The sequence below is a fragment of the Melanostigma gelatinosum genome, assembly GCF_949748355.1.
Source record: "Melanostigma gelatinosum genome assembly, chromosome: 4".
NCBI lineage: Eukaryota > Metazoa > Chordata > Actinopteri > Perciformes > Zoarcidae > Melanostigma > Melanostigma gelatinosum.
In genome coordinates this window covers 27,855,755-27,875,598 of record NC_136637.1, presented here as the reverse complement: position 1 = coordinate 27,875,598, position 19,844 = coordinate 27,855,755, and the positions used below count along the sequence as shown (strand labels likewise).

Here is a 19,844-nt window from a genome sequence, read left to right as displayed (position 1 = left end):
TTTGTGTTTCAGCTTTACATCAGCGTATTGCGTGTGTTTCAGCTTTACATCAGCGTATTGTTTGTGTTTCAGCTTTACATCAGCGTATTGCGTGTGTTTCAGCTTTACATCAGCGTATTGTTTGTGTTTCAGCTTTACATCAGTGTATTGTTTGTGTTTCAGCTTCACATCAGCGTATTGTTTGTGTTTCAGCTTCACATCAGCGTATTGTTTGTGTTTCAGCTTCACATCAGTGTATTGTTTGTGTTTCAGCTTCACATCAGCGTATTGTTTGTGTTTCAGCTTCACATCAGCGTATTGTTTGTGTTTCAGCTTCACATCAGTGTATTGTTTGTGTTTCAGCTTCACATCAGTGTATTGTTTGTGTTTCAGCTTCACATCAGTGTATTGTTTGTGTTTCAGCTTTACATCAGCATATTGTTTGTGTTTCAGCTTTACATCAGTGTATTGTTTGTGTTTCAGCTTTACATCAGTGTATTGTTTGTGTTTCAGCTTCACATCAGCGTATTGTTTGTGTTTCAGCTTTACATCAGTGTATTGTTTGTGTTTCAGCTTTACATCAGCGTATTGTTTGTGTTTCAGCTTCACATCAGCGTATTGTTTGTGTTTCAGCTTTACATCAGCGTATTGTTTGTGTTTCAGCTTCACATCAGCGTATTGTTTGTGTTTCAGCTTCACATCAGCGTATTGTTTGTGTTTCAGCTTCACATCAGCGTATTGTTTGTGTTTCAGCTTTACATCAGCGTATTGCGTGTGTTTCAGCTTTACATCAGTGTATTGTTTGTGTTTCAGCTTCACATCAGTGTATTGTTTGTGTTTCAGCTTTACATCAGCGTATTGCGTGTGTTTCAGCTTTACATCAGTGTATTGTTTGTGTTTCAGCTTCACATCAGCGTATTGTTTGTGTTTCAGCTTCACATCAGCGTATTGTTTGTGTTTCAGCTTTACATCAGCGTATTGCGTGTGTTTCAGCTTTACATCAGCGTATTGTTTGTGTTTCAGCTTCACATCAGCGTATTGTTTGTGTTTCAGCTTCACATCAGCGTATTGTTTGTGTTTCAGCTTTACATCAGTGTATTGTTTGTGTTTCAGCTTTACATCAGCGTATTGCGTGTGTTTCAGCTTTACATCAGCGTATTGTTTGTATTTCAGCTTCACATCAGTGTATTGTTTGTGTTTCAGCTTCACATCAGTGTATTGTTTGTGTTTCAGCTTTACATCAGTGTATTGTTTGTGTTTCAGCTTCACATCAGTGTATTGTTTGTGTTTCAGCTTTACATCAGCGTATTGTTTGTGTTTCAGCTTCACATCAGTGTATTGTTTGTGTTTCAGCTTTACATCAGCGTATTGTTTGTGTTTCAGCTTTACATCAGCGTATTGTTTGTGTTTCAGCTTCACATCAGTGTATTGTTTGTGTTTCAGCTTCACATCAGTGTATTGTTTGTGTTTCAGCTTTACATCAGCGTATTGTTTGTGTTTCAGCTTCACATCAGTGTATTGTTTGTGTTTCAGCTTTACATCAGCGTGTTGCGTGTGTTTCAGCTTTACATCAGTGTATTGTTTGTGTTTCAGCTTTACATCAGCGTATTGTTTGTGTTTCAGCTTTACATCAGCGTATTGCGTGTGTTTCAGCTTTACATCAGTGTATTGTTTGTGTTTCAGCTTCACATCAGTGTATTGTTTGTGTTTCAGCTTCACATCAGCGTATTGTTTGTGTTTCAGCTTTACATCAGTGTATTGTTTGTGTTTCAGCTTCACATCAGCGTATTGTTTGTGTTTCAGCTTCACATCAGTGTATTGTTTGTGTTTCAGCTTCACATCAGTGTATTGTTTGTGTTTCAGCTTCACATCAGTGTATTGTTTGTGTTTCAGCTTTACATCAGTGTATTGTTTGTGTTTCAGCTTCACATCAGTGTATTGTTTGTGTTTCAGCTTTACATCAGTGTATTGTTTGTTTCAGCTTTACATCAGCGTATTGTTTGTGTTTCAGCTTCACATCAGTGTATTGTTTGTGTTTCAGCTTTACATCAGCGTATTGTTTGTGTTTCAGCTTCACATCAGTGTATTGTTTGTGTTTCAGCTTTACATCAGCGTATTGCGTGTGTTTCAGCTTCACATCAGCGTATTGTTTGTGTTTCAGCTTTACATCAGCGTATTGCGTGTGTTTCAGCTTCACATCAGCGTATTGTTTGTGTTTCAGCTTTACATCAGCGTATTGCGTGTGTTTCAGCTTCACATCAGCGTATTGTTTGTGTTTCAGCTTTACATCAGCGTATTGCGTGTGTTTCAGCTTCACATCAGCGTATTGTTTGTGTTTCAGCTTTACATCAGTGTATTGCGTGTGTTTCAGCTTCACATCAGTGTCTTACATCAGCTTGTGTTTCAGCTTTACATCAGTGTATTGCGTGTGTTTCAGCTTCACATCAGCGTATTGTTTGTGTTTCAGCTTTACATCAGCGTATTGCGTGTGTTTCAGCTTCACATCAGCGTATTGTTTGTGTTTCAGCTTTACATCAGTGTATTGCGTGTGTTTCAGCTTCACATCAGTGTCTTACATCAGCTTGTGTTTCAGCTTTACATCAGTGTATTACTTGTTTCATCTGTGTGGGTAGTTTCCCCTTTAAAAATCAAAGTGCTGCAAGACGTCCTCATCAACGTGAGTCAAGTTGTGAAAGTAGACTTTTTTTTTTTTCACAAAGAAATGTGGTGATTCCAGTCGGGCCATATCAGTGTGACATCTATTCATATTTTGAGCACCAGTGTCTTTGCCTCACTTTAAAGAGCTTGTTGGCGATACTGGTAGATAGTCAACAGTCATGTCACATAAGACTTCATCTCCCACACAAACATATTTTGATTCCAGGAATGTTGATATTCCTGTAATAGGTGTTGGGACTTCTGCGGTGAGTTTACAAAGACTTTACATGCATGAATCATCCTAGAGGGACATCTGGTGTTTGTGGTACGTATAATTCATTACAAGTACTCTAGTGGTATAATTGGTCCACTTTGTTGACCCCAGGGGACTCAGGGATTTATGAAACATAAGAAGCAAAACATATTTAGAGATCAAAGGGAAGGGGAAAAAGTCAGATGGTAAACGCTGAATGTTTTATTTACATGATGGCAGCTACAAACAGACAAAAGTAATCATTAGGTGAGTAAATACAATATTAAAGATATGAGCAAACTAAAGTGTGAAGAGGCACATTGAGCATTTACTCTGACATGTCCTGACACGATCACATCTGTGGTTTTCACCAAAGTTTCAATGTTTTGGTCGGTGTCTCAAGTAAAACACCTGCTGAGCCCAAACGAAACAGGTGTCCTACATCCTCTGGCTTGTTGTTCACATAAACAGAGGCTGGATGTGACTGCAGGCAGCCGAGTGTGAACATCTGCTTGTGGGAAACGGGGGGACCCGCACCCGCGGTTCCACAATTAAGTTTCCCTTCTGTGGGTGAAGCAAAAACAACTAAGATCACTCAAATCAGAGATTAAGATTAGACACTTTATAGCCGTAACACCACCAACGCCAGGGCTGACAAACGAGATGAAGTAAATGTCAAGTGAGGATAGTCTTGTGGTGAAAGATGATCTGTAACAGGAGTACAAGCTGAAATGGGGAAATCCATCACCAGAAGAAGTACTGTACATTTAGATCTGTTCACAGGTACTGAATATTGATTCAAGGAATACCGGGGTTGTTGAATTCAGTGGGGAAAGGTTTTCTTTTGGTGTTTTTGGGCAGGCTGGGGATTTCAATTTCAAGTGACAGAAAAAGGAGAAGGAGCGATTTGAGTTTGTGGAAGAAGAGTGTTGGCAGCAGCCCACACACATCCTTTCTTACAACACCCAAAGAGGATGTGATAAAAAGTAAAAACGCACACAACAGCGGCTCCGTCATTAAGGTTAAATGTTGACAATCAGAGGATAACGCTCAGACATGTCTGGTCTGCTCCTACAGTCTGTACAGCATCGGTAGCTCAGGGCCCGAGACAGCTGGATGTTGCTGCTGACTCAGGTGTGCCAACCACGACTTGTTTAAATACGGCAAGAAATCAGACAGCCGCTGAAACGCACACGATTTGATAGAAATAATCAGATAATGGCAACAAGTTTGAAGCCTTCTATTGATCGTGCAGCATTATTTATTCATTAAACTATTCTTAACATTGGATGTTAAGTTTTAACATAAGCCGGTTTTATAAAAGAGAAGACTTTGTTTTGTTACACTAGATCGAACAAAGCCGGCGTAACGCTGCTTCAGTTGAGATTTAAGATGACATAATGGCGTGACGTGTAACACAACCGCGTGTAGCGTGTGTGTGTTGTCCCTTTGACACAGATGTTGATTGGTCTCATTAACAGACTGCTCTGTGGCCCATCGATCAGATGTAATCACATCTGTGACTAATGTGTCTAAAAGGAGTTACTGGAGCCTCAGTTTTGAACTAAATTTAGGGCACAAGAGGTGATTAAAATGTGGATAAATCAAAACGCTACAGAAAGTGAGACGAGGAAAGAAATCTATTTATTCTAAATTAAATGTCAACTATAACCAGTGTGTTCCAGATCTGAGCTGGAACGTATCTCAGGACCAGTATGATGACTGAAATAAAAACATTGAGCAGCTGAAGTGAAAGTCCCTTCCAACGACGCAGCGCATTAAATCAAATGTGTTTGTTCATAGTAGCAGTGTCCGCATCAACGCTGCATTACAGACGTCGTGCTCTTCAGCGGTGACCACAGGGGAAAAGAGACGACAGAGAGAAGCACAATTAAATAGATCAGAGTTTAATGGTGAAGATGAACCCACACACTGTGTGCCCTCACCTCAAGTCCGTCATGTCAGTAGCTTTTCTCATTTACGGCACAATATGACTCTCCCATACATACATACTCACACCCACGAGTTTATTTAATATTATCATCCACAAATGTATATTCTTTTGTCTCATAATTCTACGTCACTACTTAGTTAAATATATACACAACGCAGGAGGAGGAGCCGAGTCTCCTTTCCTCACGATTAAAGTTCATTTCCAATTCGAGGAAAACAAACAAACGTTTTTCCGATGTCTAATGGATTTGATTTCCTGACTTTCCTTCAACAGGAATCTACTCTTCAGTTTCTTGGACTGTGAGCTCCAAACAGCCGCCAAACGCGGGCGTACTGCGTCTTCCATCGAGCCGTCGGTGGCTCCTTGTCGCCTTCCCTCCTCGAGCGTCTACTTCTCTCCGAGCTCCGTCCTTCCTCCTCAGTTGGAGGAGAAGCCGGACTGGGACGGAGAATTTGGCACAACCAGGAGGAGACGAGGGAGACAGCAAACACCGTCCTGTCGTGTACAGCAGTCCTGAGAAGTTTATATAGGTGTCCACTCAAGTCTTAACAGAGTGACGGGGGCCCAGGGGGGTGGGGGGGGAAATACAGTTTTTGTTCCACCTTGTCGATCCTTTTACTCCCTCTGCATCTCTTTACCTCGCGGGCCTGGAGAAGAGAGGAGGGCCCTGGTGTTGAAGTCCTGGCCCTTGTCTCTAGGGGTGAGGGAGGTTCATGCGGTCCTCTATCAGAGTGTTGTCGGGGCCCTGCGCCTCCATGCACTGCTTCACAGTGGCTACGACTCCGGACAGACGCCTGTCCAGGGCCGCGAGGTGCGGCTCAGCCAGGACCGGCTGGATGGGGTCGAACGCCAGCGCCTGTCGCATGGCTGAACTCAGGGCGCCGCTCCTCAGCAGGTTCAGCCTGTTCCACGTGGACACGCGGACCCTGACGGGGCAAAGGGAGAGATGTCACGTTAGAAAGAGGCCGGGCATCAAAAATCAAGATTTGAGCCTTTCCTGAGTACTCACATGCAGCACTGATAGAGTGGTGCGAGGATACTTCGCTCATCCAGAGCCGCGTTCCCAAAGCTGCATACAGAAGAAAAAAACAACATAAAACAAAATTACAAAATAAAAACGTGAGTAAGGCATCTGGAGCCAGAGGCCCGTCTGCACTGCGGCTCGGAGAATCCATCAAAATGCATTAGCCTCGCTCCACACTCTCTGTAAAACACTCTAATGCTACGACACGCTCCACTCAGCACTGCCAACCACAGAGCTCATCTGTGTGGACTGTCTGCTACGACAGCAGCTTCCCTGTCATCTCGTGAGCTCCTCTGAGGAGCCTTCAGGGTCAACAGTAGGACGACAGCGTCCGGGAAAAACACGTCAACCACCTTTCAAACGGACTTTGGGAAAACAACAACACATGATTACTATTAAGCGTCAGTGAGTTATTTGAGTCCTGAGAACTGTTGATAACAGTAACAATGAATGAATCCGTATATCTTCACACACACTGAGGTTCAGGGTTCGTCTCTTTCTCTCTCCCGTCATGTTGTGTTTCCAACGGTTGGTAAACTGTTTTTTTTTTTACAGAAACAGATATTACATTTTGTTTTCAATGAATGATTATTATCATGCCAAGAAACGGGCTTCTTTGATTATCCGCCAACTGATTCATTCTTGAAAAAATGTTTCCATGTGAAGCGGAACATTTTCCACGGTTTGAAGTTATTTTTGGTTTTAGAAGATAAGAACAAAGAGGGAATAAAGACTCGACGTCCTCGCTTCATGGAAGCGGCGGTTCAACATGAGTCAGCAGTTTCAGTGCCGATAAATCAAGAGGTGGGCATGCGGGAAAATGTCAAAACAAACTGCAATTGAAAATGAAAATAAGACTTCATGTAAAAGATGAAAAGCTGAACTTTGTGGTTGTTCTGTTGTGTTGACGATGTGCAAAGACACGTTGGTTGAAATGTGCAGAAAACGTGCACGACTTCCCAGTAAGCAAACTGCTGTTCATGTTCATGCTGAAAGTGAATCTAAATCATTTAGTGTGAGACAGGGATTCAGACAGTACTTCTGTACCCACGTGGCTGTTTTTTTGCTGACTCGCATGAAGTCAACGCTGATTGCATAACGTACTGACTGCAGTGCGATGACACCGCTGACATTTGGATCGGTTCTCTAAAAGCATCACTACAGTCTCTGTAGTCTGGACCAGGAGGAAGAGGGGGAGTGATGAAAACCGGCTGCTAAGAGGCCGCAGTAATGAACAAAACCTGCCTACATATGAACACCAACTACCAGGTGTTTTCCTCTCATCACAGCACAGATCAGGGGTTCTAGTTCAAACAGCGATTCTTATGCTTGTCTCAGCTAATGGTGGCCATGTTGCTGACTGTTACTCGTTACAGACTCTGAAGAAAACAGAAAGCTTTGCAACAGCAGCACCAACAATAATACCACGGGGGGGGGGATTATTCTCTTTTTTTAAATAAAAAGATAAAAGAATAGATCTGTGTTTGGTTACAGTCCTTCACATGAACACTCGCCTCTTTGCATTGTCGAGCAGGATGAGCATGCTGGCGCCGCCGTCACCCTGGAAGCTCTCGTAGTGATGCCGATCGGCGTTCCCGATGAGGTAATCAAAGATAGCCGTGTCGATGACGTCCAGCAGCCGCGGCCCGGCGTCGTACGGAGGCATCTTCTTCACCGCCTCGCAGTAACTCTCGTCGTACTCCCACCTGGATGACGAAGACACACACACACAGTTATCTTCATCACTACAACCTCCGAACTGAAGGTGATCGATGCGACGATATCAGACTGACTCAAATGATCTGCCTTCACAGAGCGATCCGGAGCATCGTGTAGCGCTCCAGAGCCTGCCTGCAGTCAGAGCAGCAGCGCCGCTTCTGTTCTGTTAGAATATAATGCAATACATATACCATGTCTTTTTAGATTCTTTCTTTCATGGAACCTCCCAGAGAAAGCATTCCATACTGGCACAACCCGCAGTGGAAACAAACATCTTGAATCTTGAAATGTTCAGCGCCGCTGCTATATACAAAACCTAAGCAGCGGGTCGGGATGTTAAACGGTAAACACACTCCTGGTGATCCTCTGTTTTGGAGGAACGAAATAAAGAGTAAAAGGCGAACCAGCTTTAAACGCGACATATTTTCTACTCGAATAAGTGCTGAAGAGTAACTGGTAAACAGTTAAAGAAGTGTTACATTTGAGAACAGGATGTGTGTGATTGTTACCTTGTAGGGCTGTCTTTTTAAAATAGGGAATCATTTGGTTGCACTCGTCAAAAACTTCCAAAATAGTTTCAAAGAAATTGTGAAAAACAATTGTGACAAGATTGTGGATTTTATTCCACAGAATTAAAGATCTAAAGCCAACTTCATACGGATGAATGAACAGGCCGGGCACCGATTTATTCATTTTAATATCACGTTCTCATCAATGTCTGACCTCAACAGTGTGTGTGTCTTGCATATTTTTGTGATCTTACATAATCTATTGTCCTTCCTTCTGAGCATCAATAACAATACTTCAGGTTTTTCCTGACTTCGGGACACCCACCTGGCCAGCTTTCCCTCTCGGTAGGTGCGTCCCCAGGGGTGTCTGTGTTTCTGCAGCGGCCAGACGTCCGGCAGCCAAAGGGTTAACGAGCCCTCCATGATCTCTCCCTCCGCACACGCCGGCTCGCTCTCCCGACAGTAATAACACTTTCCATAGAAACACGTGTTGTTACCTGGAGAGAGAAGAGGTGCCCATGAATATGAATCTAAATGTGTCAAACATTGCACCGTGGGGCAGCTGTTTTCGTCTCATTTGAGTCATTTTTAACCTTCACAGTTTAAGTTGGGGGCGTGAAGCATTAACGACACCTAAATGCAAAACACTCTGCTGCAAATATTGTAAGGAGGTAGAGTGTGAAGTAAGGAGGTAGAGTGTGAAGTAAGGAGGTAGAGTGTGAAGTAAGGAGGTAGAGTGTGAAGTAAGGAGGTAGAGTGTGAAGTAAGGAGGTAGAGTGTGAAGTAAGGAGGTAGAGTGTGAAGTAAGGAGGTAGAGTGTGAAGTAAGGAGGTAGAGTGTGAAGTAAGGAGGTAGAGTGTGAAGTAAGGAGGTAGAGTGTGAAGTAAGGAGGTAGAGTGTGAAGTAAGGAGGTAGAGTGTGAAGTAAGGAGGTAGAGTGTGAAGTAAGGAGGTAGAGTGTGAAGTAAGGAGGTAGAGTGTGAAGTAAGGAGGTAGAGTGTGAAGTAAGGAGGTAGAGTGTGAAGTAAGGAGGTAGAGTGTGAAGTAAGGAGGTAGAGTGTGAAGTAAGGAGGTAGAGTATGAAGTAAGGAGGTAGAGTGTGAAGTAAGGAGGTAGAGTGTGAAGTAAGGAGGTAGAGTGTGAAGTAAGGAGGTAGAGTATGAAGTAAGGAGGTAGAGTGTGAAGTAAGGAGGTAGAGTGTGAAGTAAGGAGGTAGAGTGTGAAGTAAGGAGGTAGAGTATGAAGTAAGGAGGTAGAGTGTGAAGTAAGGAGGTAGAGTGTGAAGTAAGGAGGTAGAGTATGAAGTAAGGAGGTAGAGTATGAAGTAAGGAGATAGAGTGTGAAGTAAGGAGGTAGAGTATGAAGTAAGGAGGTAGAGTGAAGTAAGGAGGTAGAGTGTGAAGTAAGGAGATAGAGTGTGAAGTAAGGAGGTAGAGTATGAAGTAAGGAGGTAGAGTGAAGTAAGGAGGTAGAGTGTGAAGTAAGGAGGTAGAGTATGAAGTAAGGAGATAGAGTGTGAAGTAAGGAGGTAGAGTATGAAGTAAGGAGGTAGAGTGAAGTAAGGAGGTAGAGTGTGAAGTAAGGCGGTAGAGTATGAAGTAAGGAGGTAGAGTGTGAAGTAAGGAGGTAGAGTGTGAAGTAAGGAGGTAGAGTGTGAAGTAAGGAGGTAGAGTGTGAAGTAAGGAGGTAGAGTGTGAAGTAAGGAGGTAGAGTGTGAAGTAAGGAGGTAGAGTATGAAGTAAGGAGGTAGAGTGTGAAGTAAGGAGGTAGAGTGTGAAGTAAGGAGGTAGAGTATGAAGTAAGGAGATAGAGTGTGAAGTAAGGAGGTAGAGTATGAAGTAAGGAGGTAGAGTGAAGTAAGGAGGTAGAGTGTGAAGTAAGAAGGTAGAGTGAAGTAAGGAGGTAGAGTGTGAAGTAAGGAGGTAGAGTATGAAGTAAGGAGATAGAGTGTGAAGTAAGGAGGTAGAGTATGAAGTAAGGAGGTAGAGTGAAGTAAGGAGGTAGAGTGTGAAGTAAGAAGGTAGAGTGAAGTAAGGAGGTAGAGTATGAAGTAAGGAGGTAGAGTATGAAGTAAGGAGGTAGAGTATGAAGTAAGGAGGTAGAGTATGAAGTAAGGAGATAGAGTGTGAAGTAAGGAGGTAGAGTATGAAGTAAGGAGGTAGAGTATGAAGTAAGGAGGTAGAGTATGAAGTAAGGAGATAGAGTGTGAAGTAAGGAGGTAGAGTATGAAGTAAGGAGGTAGAGTGAAGTAAGGAGGTAGAGTGTGAAGTAAGAAGGTAGAGTGAAGTAAGGAGGTAGAGTATGAAGTAAGGAGGTAGAGTATGAAGTAAGGAGGTAGAGTATGAAGCAGAGTTCATTGATAGAAGTTGAGTCAACAGCAGACTGAATAAATGTGAAAGAATTCAGAATAAAATGAAGCAAATCAACAACTGTGACCTATGACTGGAGCCTCATAGGAAGTCCCAGTTACACCATTAGTTCATGTCTTTAAAATGTCACTTATATCATAAAATCAGAGGGAAAGACACTGAGAAATCACCTAAAAACACAACAGGGACAGACCTCCAATCTGAAGCAGCATCTCATCTTTTTGAGGTCACGTGCACAAACCCAAGTAACAAATATGACGCAGACGGAGTTTAATATCCACACACCTGAACCCACAAACAGCTGCTCACACTCAGAGCAGATGTTCAGAGTACTGACTTCATCTCTACTTGTGTCTGAGCTCACCGTTCATCTGCAACATGCTCACAAAAGTTCCCTTCAGCTTTGTTTTGTGTCATTATTTTGCTCTGACATTTCATTTCCACATTTGTAATGTCCGCTGCATCTGTTGCCGCAGATCATCTCAGTTCTGGCTACAGATTTTGTGTTCCACACTGTGAATCAGTGTTGATGGTGGCGTGTGTTTGATGTCTTGATCTGATCACAGAACGCTGGCTTTAACAGACAGAATAATCCTGGTTCCTACTTTGTTCTGCTCAATCAAAAACATGCTCTTCACCATCTTCCCTCCTTTTCTGAGTCACCTTCATGAAACACCCCTCGTCTTCCTAACGAGCTGCTGTTATAATATATATATATATATATATATATATATATATATATATATATATATATATTAGGGGTGTAACGGTTCACAAAATGCACGGTTGGGTTCGGTACGATACAGTGGAGCCATGGTTCGGTACAGTAGAAAACTATAAATGCCAGAGAAACGTATTTGATTTTAAAATATATTTATTCATTACAACTGTCATAAAGTTATTCTTTGACTTTGAACAATGATGGAACTATACCTGAGTGACCCATCTTCTGGGGTGTCTTCTTAGCAACACATAAGCATAAAAAACAGAAACTGCTCCTTAATGTTATGTAGTTTTGTTACTTACATCTTACTTACATCTTGCAAAAGAGATTTTTAATCTCAATGGGACTACCTGGTTAAATAAAGGTTTGTTTTTTCTTCAAACGTATTCGGTTCGTCATGCGTACCGAACCGTGAGCCTCGTACCGAACGGTTCAATACGAATACGCGTACCGTTACACCCCTAATATAGATGGTAATATCCATGTAACGAGGTGGAGACAGAAATCTCATCGTCAGATTAAAAACCTGGACGGATCAAAAGTAATCCTTATGCATGACTAGAAGCTTCAATTGTTGAGGAAGCAGCCCGCCTGAGTTCTGCTTTGTTAAACTCTTCTGTTGGGGGCTGAATGACACATGCATGACACATGAATGACACATGACACATGAATGACACATGAATGACACGACACATGAATGACACATGACACATGAATGACACATGAATGACACATGACACATGAATGACACATGACACATGAATGACACATGACACATGAATGACACATGACACATGAATGACACATGAATGACACATGACACATGAATGACACATGACACATGAATGACACATGACACATGAATGACACATGAATGACACATGACACATGAATGACACATGAATGACACATGACACATGAATGACACATGACACATGAATGACACATGACACATGAATGACACATGACACATGAATGACACATGACACATGAATGACACATGAATGACACATGAATGACACATGAATGACACATGAATGACACATGACACATGAATGACACATGAATGACACATGAATGACATGAATGACACCCACCACCGTGGTGGTGGGTGTCGTTTTGCCCAGTGGCTGTAAACCACTAATGCAAAGGCCGCGATAGAGATGAGTCATGGCAAGTTCACTGATTGGCGGTAAGTGACAGCTTTGAACATGAAGCAACTCGCACAACATCAAAGATGTGACACACACACACACACACACACACACACACATCAAAGATGTGACACCCACACCCACCTTTAACACGGAAATGATTCTGATTATCATAACTTCTATCGACATGTCAGACGGCGGTTTCACAGAGATCAGGTTCATCAGGTCTCACCTGTACCCGGACTTGGAATCCATTAAAAAAAACATTCGACCGTACTTTCCGGACTATAGGGCTCACCGGTATATAGGCCGCACCAGCTGATTTTTAAAAGAAAAAAATAATTTGTGCACAGATAAGCCGCACTGGTCTATAAGCCGCAGGTGTCCCCGTTGAACAGCAAGATGCTTTCAACAGTACTAAAGTTGTCTTCTATGAACATCATAACATGTCGCTAGCTTCTAAGCTAATTTTAACATTACGGCCAGTGGGGAAATGCTAACCGCGATTAGCATTAGCGAATATATAATATATCTCTGTACATCTTTTCATGCAGGCATACTTGCATTACAGACTAAGGTCTCTCACGGCTACCAAACGAAAAGCAATGAGGCAATAACTGTTGTTGCTCATAGCTCTGAATAGCTGTTGTGCTAGCAGCAACTGGCCAAGCCAGTTAGCCGTAAATGCTATTCAGAGCTATGAGCAGAGAAGATCAGCTTTTTCTCAAGTCTGCCAGTGGATCCTAACAGCGCGGAACAGTGTGAAAGAATCCACCATCACCAACGGGTTCTGAAAGGCTGGGATACTATGAGATTAAGGGGACAGCGCAATGAGGAGGACAACGCAAGCTCAAGGGCGGATTTGCCCCGGTTCATGATGTGGTGTGTTCAAGGACCCAAATGCAGACTCGTTTTTTCCAGTTTTTTTTTCTCCAGTTTTTTTTCCCAGTTCTACAAAACTTGTTCTAGTTTTTTTGTGTGCGTGTTTTTGAGTGAGAGAAATAAATGTTTTGTAGAACAAGTTTTGTAGAACTGTAAAAAAAAAAAAATTGCCCATAATTTCCAAATACACACAAGATATTTAAGGAGGAGCTACAAGGACCCTGAACGACATCATCAGGGTTGTTTTGTCACAGGAGAGCTGATGTCACCGTTTCACAGGTGGCCCAGCGCTCATAGGACTCGTAGACCGGCCTTTATGTGCAGCACTGCTGGAGTTCCCCTCTAACTAAGGTAGCGCTCACTGCAGGGATTATGTATTCGTTTACAATACATCTATGTGTCTTTGCTTCACGCTAGAAAAATAAACATACAAGAGGAAACCTGAGAATCTTTACAGGATTAAACACATATCATCTGTGGTTTTAGTAGTGTGTTAAACAGAGAGCTTTTACTGCCTTAACTGTCACACCATCAACAAACAGGATGAGGGTATATCCTGGTCTAGTGTGCTGACTGATAAAGAGATTAAAAGAAAGAAAAGAAGAAGAAGACGGGAACAGTGGGAGGAGTGTGAACACTGAGATCAGAAGGAGAAAGAAAGTGCACCGATGAGTCAAATCATCGGCGCAGTGACTCCACACTCTCGCTTACTAGAAAGTCACCCGAGCGGTGTGGAGGAAGACGGAGGAGTGGACGATACTAACCCTGCATGAGGAAGGTGGCCAGCAGCTGGTCTGTGGCCACGGGTTTGATCTCCGCCCGCACGTTGACGTTTCTGCCGACCACTAGGGGAGCTCTCCTGAAGCCCAGGATCCTGCAGAGAGGACCAGAACTTATCCCACAGCGGTTTGTGGAGCGATTACAGAATCAGTTACCGTCGCTTCGTCCTGCTCAATGTTCTGTTATATTGCCTCGTATCCTGCTTTTGCTTTAAGGCACTTTGTAAACACCGTTTTTAAAACAGGTGCTATATGAATAGTCATTGTTGGAATGCTGTTAAGCATTCCAACTGTTGTTATCCTGTTTCTTTATTCAACTTCTATTTCTTCCGTCGCACCTCTTCTCCTCCTTCATTTTTTAAGCTACAGAAACCATTCAACTATCAAAATCGTCAGCTCTTTCACCAGAGGGGTGCTATGACTTTTCATATTTCTAACCTTTAAACTTTTTGAATTATTAAGCTTTTAATTTTTTCAATAGGATCTCTATGAAGAATATTTTCAAATGGCTTCAGGCACACAGGTGTTTGCGATTGAGCCAATTAGTGATGTTGATAAACACACAGACGCACATACACTCCTCTATCTCTGTGTGTCTCTCTCTCACACAGTCATTCAGGTCTTAGGGATCTTTAGAGGTCTTTCCCCCCTCCACACACACCCCATTTTAAAATAAAAGCCGCACACACATGATTTGTTGCAGCTGTTACGTGTTGCATCTCGGCCAATCAGACATGAGTATTCTGATAAGTTTCCTGATTCGAGTGACATTTACACACACCGCGACACAAGAGGGAGAGACGAGGAAAGACATGGCAGAGCAGGACAACAGTCATGTAAGCTGTAAAAGATAAAACATCGGACAATCTCCAAATGAGAAAGTTTGCCAGAGATATCAGAGCCTCTCTCTCGCTCTCACAAATTCTTTCTTCTCTCTCTCTCTCTCTCTCTCTCTCTCACAAATTCTTTCTTCTCTCTCTCTCACAAATTCTTTCTTCTCTCTCTCTCACAAATTCTTTCTTCTCTCTCTCACACAAATTCTTTCTTCTCTCTCTCTCTCTCTCTCTCACAAATTCTTTCTTCTCTCTCTCTCACAAATTCTTTCTTCTCTCTCTCTCACAAATTCTTTCTTCTCTCTCTCTCACAAATTCTTTCTTCTCTCTCTCACACAAATTCTTTCTTCTCTCTCTCTCACAAATTCTTTCTTCTCTCTCTCTCACAAATTCTTTCTTCTCTCTCTCTCACAAATTCTTTCTTCTCTCTCTCTCACAAATTCTTTCTTCTCTCTCTCTCACAAATTTTCTTCTCTCTCTCTCACAAATTTTTTCTTCTCTCTCTCTCACAAATTCTTTCTTCTCTCTCTCACAAATTCTTTCTTCTCTCGCTCACAAATTCTTTCTTCTCTCTCTCTCTCCCTGTCTATGTCTCTCTCTCATACAGTCATTCTGGTCTTAGAGACTTTTAGAGGACCCCCCCCCCCCCCCACACACACCCCATTTCAAAATAAAAGCCCCAAAGAGTGAATTCTAATTGAAATGCTTGTGATGAAGCCAGGCATTATGTGTCAGACATTATGATTATGTCTCCTCTCCCCCACCCAGCACCACCCTCTCAAAATAAAAGCCCCATGGATTAACTGTATTTAAACAAGCTCAAAATTAGGTTTTTGTTAAAAAAAATGAATGCTCTTACTAATACTGCGACAACTACTACTGCTGCTGCTAATATAGTATTACTACTTCGACTATAACTTTTGCTGTTGCTACTATTACTACTGCTACCATCAATATTATTACTACCACTACTGCTATTACTACCACGACTACTATTACTTATACGACAACTGCTACTACTGCTATTCATGCTACTAAAAGTAGTAATACTACTACAGCTATTAGTACGACTGCTACTAGTACTACTACTACTGCTACATCTTCTACTGCCATTACTACTACTACTACTACTACTACTGTGATATTAAATACTACGACCAATACTACAGCTGTTACTATGACTACTGATACTACGTCTTCTACTACTTCTTCTAATTACTAATACTTCTACTTCTAATAATACTTATACTACAACTTCTACTACGACTACAAATATCACTACTACTATTTTATTACTATAGATGCAACACTCTACTAATACTTATTCAAATGCTACTAATACTTCTACGAATAATACTTATACTAAAACTTATACTACTACAAATATCACCACTGATGAATTTTTTTAAGCCACAGAAACTGTTCAAATATCAAAATGTTCAGCTCTTTCAGGAGAGGTGTGATATGACTTTTCATATTTGTAATCTTTAAACTCTTTGAATTATTAAGGTTTTTGCAATTTGTTTTTGAATTGGATATCTATTTTCAGCAATGTTTTTGCGATTAATTTCAGTTTTCAGCATTCCAACGCATTTTCAGCAGGAAATGCTTTTTCTAGTTATTCTTGTTATTATTATGCTCCATTAACAGATCAGCGAGGCTGAATGTCGGACACTCTGATGATGACGTTTACACACCTGTCCAGGTGAAAAGCAGCCACCTCCGCGTTGTGTCGGTCATAGCCCGCATACGGCTCGCCTTCAACCACGTAGTCTCTGTTATATCTACGGACGGGCGGAAAACACACAAATAAGACGTCTGAATCGCTCTTAAAGCATTAAACGCGCGTGTGTAATCTCACTATGTACAAGTCTGACCTCTTGGGTTTAAAGACCACTTTCTGCCCCCCGTCCAGCACCAGCAGGGCTTTGAGCTGCGTGCCCTTGTAGCCCACGTCCGCCCGCTCTACCCGGGCGCTGCTGAGAGAGATGAGCACGGCCGCCAGCTCCGGGGTCTCCTCGGGGTACACCTCTCTCGGGCCCACCCACTGGCTCGCTATCTCCCACGGAGACTGGAGGGTGTGTGTGAGGCGGGCTCCCCGCGACAGAGAAAGGCCGGCTTCCATCTGTCAAGAGGTGGGCGATAACACGATAACGTCACGGACGTGTCTGCCAACGGCTCTCATATGACTTTATACAGTTAGTGCATCCTCCAGTTGACAGTGCTTTCTGTAAACAAGACTGAAAAATAATTGGTTAATTGGGACTCTGACCTTCCGAAACGCTCTGAGATCCCGTCGGCTGGACGCGGAGCCCTCGCCTCCATCCAGCAGGAAGATCTTGGCCAGGCCCAGCAGGAGGAGCACGGCACACAGCACCACCATGCGCTGCTTGAGCTTCATCTCCACACCAAACCTGCCCTCGACCTCCTCCACACCAGACGCTGCGTGTGTCTCTCCCCTGCAGTGAATCCCCCTCACCCCTGATGCATGACCCCCTGCAGCTCTCCGTCTCCGGACCCTCCCCCCTCCCCCCCCCCCTTTAGACGAGCTCTTCTGAGGGATGAGTGCTGCTGTCCTCTGGTGCTACAATCAGAGTCACCTGGAGAGGAACAGAAATGAGAGAGGGGACAGACGAGGACTCAGAAAAGGGAACATGAGCCGTCAATAATATGTGGCAGAGAAAACTGATCGATTTCCTGCCCGCTCTGGCTTGTTTTCCCCCCTCGGGGGAGACGATGACCCAGTACTGCAGCACAGCTGAAGCCTGTCCAGGATGTGCAACTACAACGGGATGACACGCCAAACACACATGCACTTTGTGCACAAGCTGTCAACTAAAAAATGATTTACAGCATTCAAAACATCCCCGTTTCAGCTCCCTCTCAAACACTGGATTTGGGGGAAATGGATTATTTCCAGTGAGCAGACTGATGGACAGGTAGTCCTGCTGTGGTGCAGAGAGAGGGAGTGTATGAGGCAACAGCCTAACCTTGCATAAGAGGAATTGGGCTGAACCAACAGTGATGTTCCTCTTAATTACAAAAAAAAAAAAAAGCGCCATGTTGACTTCACCTGGCTGCTCCAGCAACAAACAGGAGGAGGAGGAGCTTAACTGTTAACGTGTCAGCAGTCAAATTAATACAACTGCCACGTTCAACTGGCAGTTAACAGACGTCAGTTAACAGACGCTGGCTGCGAACGGACACGGCGCAACGTTTTTCAAAAACGGTGACATAACGGCAGCAAAACTAGCTATTTAAAAAAGGGTAAAATATTACAAATGACTGTATTAAACACAGCTCATGGCCACGCAGGCAACCGCTTCATTCACACAATCGGTCTTTCATGATGCTGCTTTTCCTTTTTAACCAACTGATAAATTGCCCGTTAAATCAGGTCACCATAAACAACGACATATGAGTCACACCTATCGCTACAGTGCTTATTAGCAAACCGCTGCACACCTTTGCTGTGTCGGTTAGCTTTACGCTGCCTGCTAGCTGCTCAACGTCGTCGGTTGTTTTTACTGGCTGCGGACCAAAGCGGACTTACCTTATATCCATACGCCGATCACCGGAGACACAAAGTAGCCCCCCAGCGTCCGTAAATTCCTACGATATTTAAGTTAACAATAATAAATTGTCCCGCTGGTTTTTTAATCATTTTTTCCTCTTTCCCCCCCCTGGTAGCTCCGTCTCCTCCGCCCTTTTCCTTCGATTCCTTCTCAGCCGTCCGTGTTCACTTCCGAAACACTTCCTCCTTCCTGTAGGAGCTCCGGGCGGCCACCAGGTGGCGGTAGTGCGCCATGTCCGTCCATACACGGCTGGAGATAGATGCAACACTCACTAATGCAGTTACAGCAGTGGTTCGCTTTTTCTTTTTCTTTTTTTACAAAAGGCTTCATAGTTCAAAGAATGATTTTTTTTAAATCAGTGTAATAATAAATAAAATAAATGACAATATGTTGATTATAATATAAGTCAAATATTTTCTTGTGTAATTAATTTACATAACTATAGAAGTGTAAAGAAATGGGTGAAATTATTCCAAGTTCCCCAGATAAATTCTCTGAATGAGTTCCAATACCGATATAACTATTTAGTATGCCAGAAAAAGATTTAGGCCCAATCCCAACAGCCTCCCTAAAGCCTTAAACCCTGAATGCTCAGGGACTTAACTGACGTCACCTGTTAAATGGTTGAGTGTGAGAGGCTGCGAGGCCTTGAAAGGGTGTAAATACCAATGAGACTTGATGAGCACTTTGCTGCAACGCATCATGTTACGATGACAACGTCATAACATCTTTAATCCTTAATGTTTCAGTGTAAATTAAATATGGAAGGCTGAACACCCATGTGCCTTCCTCTTTGTTTAACCTCTTTTTTTTACGTCTCCGGCTTCCAGACTTCCAATTTAAACCCTGTGTTTAACATCACATTGCTATGAATTCTGGGTTATTCCCGCTGCAGAAATGTGCACTCACAGAAAGTGTTCCTAAAGGGCTCGAAATTTGTGTGTGAGAGAGCCCTCAATCACTTGACGATTTGAAAGTGGGATCGTCCTAAACCCTCATGGAGTTTGTGGGAATGCATCTCAAAGTCAGTGAGTGTGGAGATTGGGACCTTAGTGTGTCAAATGCAGTATGCCAACAAATACCAGGATGTACTGCATCCGGTTGCATGTTTGCAGTATATGCAAGCCAGCATGCATTTATATTATTATCAAAATCTGTAATTAGTAAATAAAGTTGTAATAGAAATGTAGTGGAGTAAAAAGCACAAGATTTCTCCCTGAGATGTAGTAGAGTATAAAGTAGCATAAAATGGAAATACTCAAGGGACGTAAAAGTACCTTTAATTCTACTTAAGTACAGTACCTGAGTAAATGTACTTAGTTACATTGCACCACTGTTACTGGCCCCTATTATATAATATTAAAACGCAAACATCTGCATTGTGATGTTATCATTTTAACTGCAGCCTCGTGAAGTAAAGCTTCATCAAGAAA

The 19,844-nt window shown here is 42.7% G+C and overlaps 1 protein-coding gene across 1 annotated transcript; it reads right to left on the bottom strand.

Moving 5' to 3' along the window:
- Positions 1-4,687: 4,687 nt before the first annotated feature.
- On the bottom strand, positions 4,688-17,311 carry fam20b (FAM20B glycosaminoglycan xylosylkinase). Its single transcript, XM_079266841.1, has 8 exons — positions 17,109-17,311; positions 16,714-16,961; positions 16,534-16,620; positions 13,989-14,098; positions 8,422-8,593; positions 7,383-7,574; positions 5,854-5,913; positions 4,688-5,770 (listed from the first exon to the last, which is right to left on the bottom strand). Exons 1-8 carry the CDS (start codon positions 17,235-17,237, stop codon positions 5,539-5,541), a joined length of 1,230 nt encoding a protein of 409 aa, XP_079122967.1. The 5' UTR covers positions 17,238-17,311; the 3' UTR covers positions 4,688-5,538.
- Positions 17,312-19,844: the final 2,533 nt, after the last annotated feature.

Bases quoted from the DNA above. Each gene is read 5' to 3' on its own strand.
- fam20b (XM_079266841.1), bottom strand. From the start codon at position 17,237: ATGAAGCTCAAGCAGCGCATGGTGGTGCTGTGTGCCGTGCTCCTCCTG. The intron at 16,621-16,713 runs GTCAGACTTGTA...GCCCGTCCGTAG, and splicing joins GTGGTCTTTAAACCCAAGAG to ATATAACAGAGACTACGTGG. The intron at 5,914-7,382 runs GCGAGTGTTCAT...TTCTGTATGCAG, and splicing joins CTGCTCGACAATGCAAAGAG to CTTTGGGAACGCGGCTCTGG.